Source organism: Apodemus sylvaticus, chromosome 10 (assembly GCF_947179515.1).
Source record: "Apodemus sylvaticus chromosome 10, mApoSyl1.1, whole genome shotgun sequence".
Lineage (NCBI taxonomy): Eukaryota > Metazoa > Chordata > Mammalia > Rodentia > Muridae > Apodemus > Apodemus sylvaticus.
Genome location: NC_067481.1, coordinates 65755275 through 65758539, shown reverse-complemented (window position 1 = coordinate 65758539; position 3265 = coordinate 65755275). Strand labels below are relative to the sequence as shown.

General features: G+C 42.0%; 1 protein-coding gene across 1 annotated transcript; it reads right to left on the bottom strand.

Moving 5' to 3' along the window:
- Positions 1-1190: 1190 nt before the first annotated feature.
- On the bottom strand, positions 1191-2111 carry LOC127694867 (olfactory receptor 2AK2-like). The gene has a single exon (XM_052196599.1). It carries the CDS (start codon positions 2109-2111, stop codon positions 1191-1193), a length of 921 nt encoding a protein of 306 aa, XP_052052559.1.
- Between the last annotated feature and the right edge of the window lie 1154 nt (positions 2112-3265).

Below are 3265 nucleotides of genomic sequence, written 5' to 3'. Positions count from 1 at the left end.
TTGTGATTGTTTTTTTTTAAAGTCTGTGCATGCTGGCACACAACTTTAATCCCAGCACTTGGGAGGCAGAGGCAAGAGAGTCTCAGTGAATTTTTGGCCATTCTGGTCCACAAATGGAGCTCCAGGAGAGTCAGGACTACATAGGAATACTATATTCATACATACATACATACATACATACATACATACATACATACATATACACACACCTGCACACACACACATATAATATTGTTCTTAAAAAGATATTCAGAAAGTTTCTTGAAATAACATTATTCCTTTCAGCAATAATTGTGTATTAGTCATGGACAAAATACAGACATTGTCTACAGATTTCTAAAGCAGAACCATTCTGGGGCTGTTGCTCTAATTTTCCTTATCATAAGTTAGCATGAGTTATAAACATAAATATAAACATGGGAGATCAACATAAAGATATTCATAGAAAGAGACAGAGGGCATACTATCAGACAGATCTATTGATGATGTTTGTTACAAAGTCATCAGTGAGTCTGGGGAAACAGTATTGATAAAGGGAGTCAGCAAGACTTCATCGAACAGCTTACAGAGCTTGGTAATCTTTTTCACAGGGTAACAGTCACACAAGCATCAAGGGAAGCATTAACTTGGCTCCCTCCCTATGTCTTTCAGAGTTGTCCTTAAAATATGTCACATTCTAAAACACACACGCGCACACACACACACACACACACACACACACACTATTCTATAACAGTTGTATCTGCAAAGGAAAACAAATAAAATATTCCAGATTTCTGCAAAATTTATGCACATGTACAGCTGTACTCCCACACTGCAGAAAGAGCTTCCAGAGCACAAGACAAGTGCATAGCAGGCAACTGTACCTTCTCCCAAAGTCTGAGAAGTCACAGTTTCTTGCACAAGGGCAGATGGTAAGAAAGTTCTGTGGAAACCAACTCAGCTTTATGGGCAGCAAGAGATGCCAGAGACAGGGGCAATGCCCTTCCATCTCCCAAGGAACCAACATTTAGATCGAACCATCAACTCAGAGTGACACTGTGTGGGCAAAGGTTCGTGCTCTTCTTCAATCAGTGAGACAAGCTGGTGAGCTTCCACCGGATATCAGTCCTGAAATTGTCCCAGACAGTGTCCAAGACCAGCCTTCAGCTCAGTCCACAGGGTGAGCCAAAGTCCTGTGCAAACCTCCCTCACCCCATTTGTCTCCTCAGGGCCCCCATGACCTCCTTGTTCCTCAGGCTGTAAATGAATGGGTTCAGAACAGGGGTAACAATTGAATAGAGCACAGCCACCACTTTGTCCCTTCCAGGAGAATGCAGGGAGTGTGGCTGGATGTAGGTGGAGAGGGCAGTAACATAGAACAGGCTGGCCACAGTCAGGTGTGAGGAGCAGGTGGACACAGCTCTGCTCTGTCCCTGCCCTGAACCCATCTGGAATACAACAACCAACACCCGAGCATAGGAAGCTAGGATGGCCAGGAAGGGCAGCAGCAGAAATACATAGCCACTCATGAAGACTGTAAGCTCATATTGGGATGTGTCTTCACACACCAGTGGCAGGAGAGATGGAATCTCACAGAAAAAGTGGTTAACCACCCTAGACCCACAGAAGGGAAGTTGAAATACATACAGTATGTGCATTAATGCAGTGATAGAGCAACTGCTCCAGACACCAGTGACCACGGAACAGCAGATCTTCCTGCTCATGAGCACAGGGTAGTGCAAGGGCCGGCAGATGGCTATGTACCTGTCATAGGACATGAAGACCAGCAGGAGGGCTTCAGATGCACTCAGGATCAGAAACACAAAGGCTTGGATGGCACAGCCCACAAAGGAAATGGCCCTGGTATCTGACAGGAAGTTGGCTGCCATCTTGGGCACAGTGGTGGAGATGTACATCATGTCAATGATGGAGAGCTGGCTGAGGAGGAAGTACATGGGAGTGTGGAGTCTTTTGTCCAGTCTGATGAGGTGGACCAGTGTGATGTTGCCTATGAGAGCCACTGCAAAGAGGATGGCAATGACTGTGAAGAGGAAGGTGTCCATTTTTCCGTACTGGAAAAGGCCAACCAAGGTGAAGTCTGTCCCACAGCTGTGGTTTCCTGTCTCCATGTCTTAGACTGAACCATCAGTGCAGAACCAATCTGGAAAAGTCATGGCCTGGTGAGGACTGTCCCTGAGAAGGAAATGACAATTATTACATGAGATTGAATTCTGGACTTGCTCTAGGACACTCTCTACTCTGGTGTGTTTTATACTTTCATCTATTATAAACAGTCCTTTTGGTTATTTATATTAATTCTATTTTCACAAAAGGAAATAGTTACACATTAACATGTAAGACTTTGGGGGCTGGTGAGATGGCTCAGCACTGACTGCTCTTCTGAAGGTACTGAGTTCAAATCCCAGCAACCACATGGTGGCTGAGATCCATCTGCAACGAGATCTGATGCTCTCTTCTGAAGTGCCTGAAGACAGCTACAGTGTACTTTCATATAATGAATAAATAAATCTTTAAAAAATCTAAGACTTAAATTTTCAGTGGGAACATGTAGTGTGCATGCGTTAAATCAGGGTATCTTATCTCTTCTCCTGGTTATTTCTCGTGTTTCAAGTCTGCAAGTTCTTTTGTCTCAAGATCTTTGCAAATTACAATATGGAAATGGAAACAAGATTTTTCAGGGCAGCAAAATTAAAATGCAAATGACAAATTACTTTGTTTATCTGCTTTGTTTTCAAAAATTGTATTCCCCTCAGTAGAATTTAATACTTTATTCTGGCTTCCATAGGTACTAGATACACAAGTGTTGCACAGACATACATACCACCAAATGTCCGTATGCATGAAATGTAAAATAAAATCAGTTGGTTGAACGTGGCTTAGTGCTTTTTATTTTTGAGTTACCATGCAAAAATTTTTAAGTGTAATCTGTAGAACTAAAATTTTTGTTGTGTACTGACAACAAGCTGGACTTCCCCATATTTGCATTTGGTTACATTGGTAACATTTGGTTACAGATGCCAGGTGAAATGGCCTGAAATAGTTTTATTTCTTGGCACATATTTGACCTTGACTATCTAACCATGAGCAGTCATCATTCCAGAAACACAAAGATAATGATCATATTACCATGGGACCAAAATATTTTTAGTGTTTTGAGAATTGAAAAGTGAGGAAAGAGACCTCACAAACACAAAACAGGCCAACTGTATGAGTTATAATTATTAAAGCAGAAGAATTTCATCACACCTTTTTTTCCATTTTG

Excerpts from the sequence above, each read along its gene's own strand:
- LOC127694867 (XM_052196599.1), bottom strand. The coding sequence starts at position 2,111 with ATGGAGACAGGAAACCACAGCTGTGGGACAGACTTCACCTTGGTTGGC.